This window comes from Phalaenopsis equestris, unplaced genomic scaffold (assembly GCF_001263595.1).
Source record: "Phalaenopsis equestris unplaced genomic scaffold, ASM126359v1 Scaffold000002, whole genome shotgun sequence".
In the NCBI taxonomy this organism is placed as follows: Eukaryota; Viridiplantae; Streptophyta; class Magnoliopsida; order Asparagales; family Orchidaceae; genus Phalaenopsis; species Phalaenopsis equestris.
In genome coordinates, this window is record NW_018164444.1 from 25,109,211 (window position 1) to 25,110,438 (window position 1,228).

A 1,228-nucleotide genomic window follows, 5' to 3' on the forward strand; every position below is an offset into this window, starting at 1 on the left:
TTATTGGCTTACTGCAAGACAAGAATCATACCGCTGCTCCCGTTTTCTTCTGTTGTGTGGTGGATCACAAGGTTTGTCTTCCTCGTTTCTTCTTCTTCTTCTTCTTTGGTGCTGGTGCTCACGGATAGAGAGAGGAAGTGAGAACTTCTTCATGTAATTGTTGACGTAATCGACGACGATGTAATTCCTCAAGTAATAAAATCCTCCATAATTCCGTCGACATAGGAAATTTGTCGAACCACGTAAATCTGTATGTTTCGTTTTGTTTCTGTTTAGCAAAATTTTTCTTTCTATTTCTTGTCCACAATAATTTTAAACTACTTTAGTGATCAAGGGGGGATTTCATTGAAATTCATGACGCATTCCGAAGTCAAAATTTATATGGCTGCACGACAATCACAAATTTTAAGATCATGCACTTGAATTTTTTTTTTTTTTTCAATTTGGAACTTAAAGTAACCATCAAATTTGAAGATTTTATGGGGCATTTACATACATAGCACCCAATTCTTATGTGTTTACATGCCTGACATCTAAATTTTACATATTTACATTCAAACCACCCAAATATTTCATCACATGAAAAATATCACCATTTATAACTTTAAGAATGTAAAAAACACTTTTTCATCCGTAGGCTACATGGCACATGTGTAAAAGTTGAAGAAGACTAGGTGTTATATATATAAATACATAATAATTGAATGGTATGTATGAAAGTCTTCCAAATTTTATTTATTTAATCCTACTGACATACTACTATATATATAATTAATTAATTAATTCAGATAGCAGACTGATCAATAACACGTTTGATAACAGAAACTTAAAAAGCACGTTCCAGCTTCCCATTGCACATATGACATTAGGCTCCCGGTTTTGCTGGTAGCCTCTCCTGTAGGATCTTAACGCCCATGTACCTAGTTCATTGAAGAGCATGTTAGTATAATAAAAAATGATGCATTTACATATATTCCACCCAATAGCTATTCATTTACATATCTAACCTCTAAACTTTACTTTTTTACATTAATATCACAATTTTATCTTCAAAAAAGTGAATCACACGCACGTTGTCACGCATATATGTAATTAATATTGATGTTTAGGTGTTAGATATGCAAATTACGTAGCAATTGAGTTGCATGTATGTAAATCTCTCATAAAAAATTTAGACCCGGAAAATACTTCATATATATATATATATATATAAACTTGGTGAGGAGTA

General features: G+C 32.1%; 1 protein-coding gene across 1 annotated transcript in view; it reads right to left on the minus strand.

The window, feature by feature from the left end:
- Positions 1-791: 791 nt before the first annotated feature.
- The window catches only part of LOC110030009 (protein HOTHEAD-like), a 3,597-nt gene continuing 3,160 nt past the window's right edge, over positions 792-1,228 (minus strand). The window contains 1 exon segment of the mRNA XM_020732545.1: positions 792-920. Coding sequence (XP_020588204.1) covers positions 866-920 — 55 coding nt within the window. The 3' untranslated portion in view covers positions 792-865.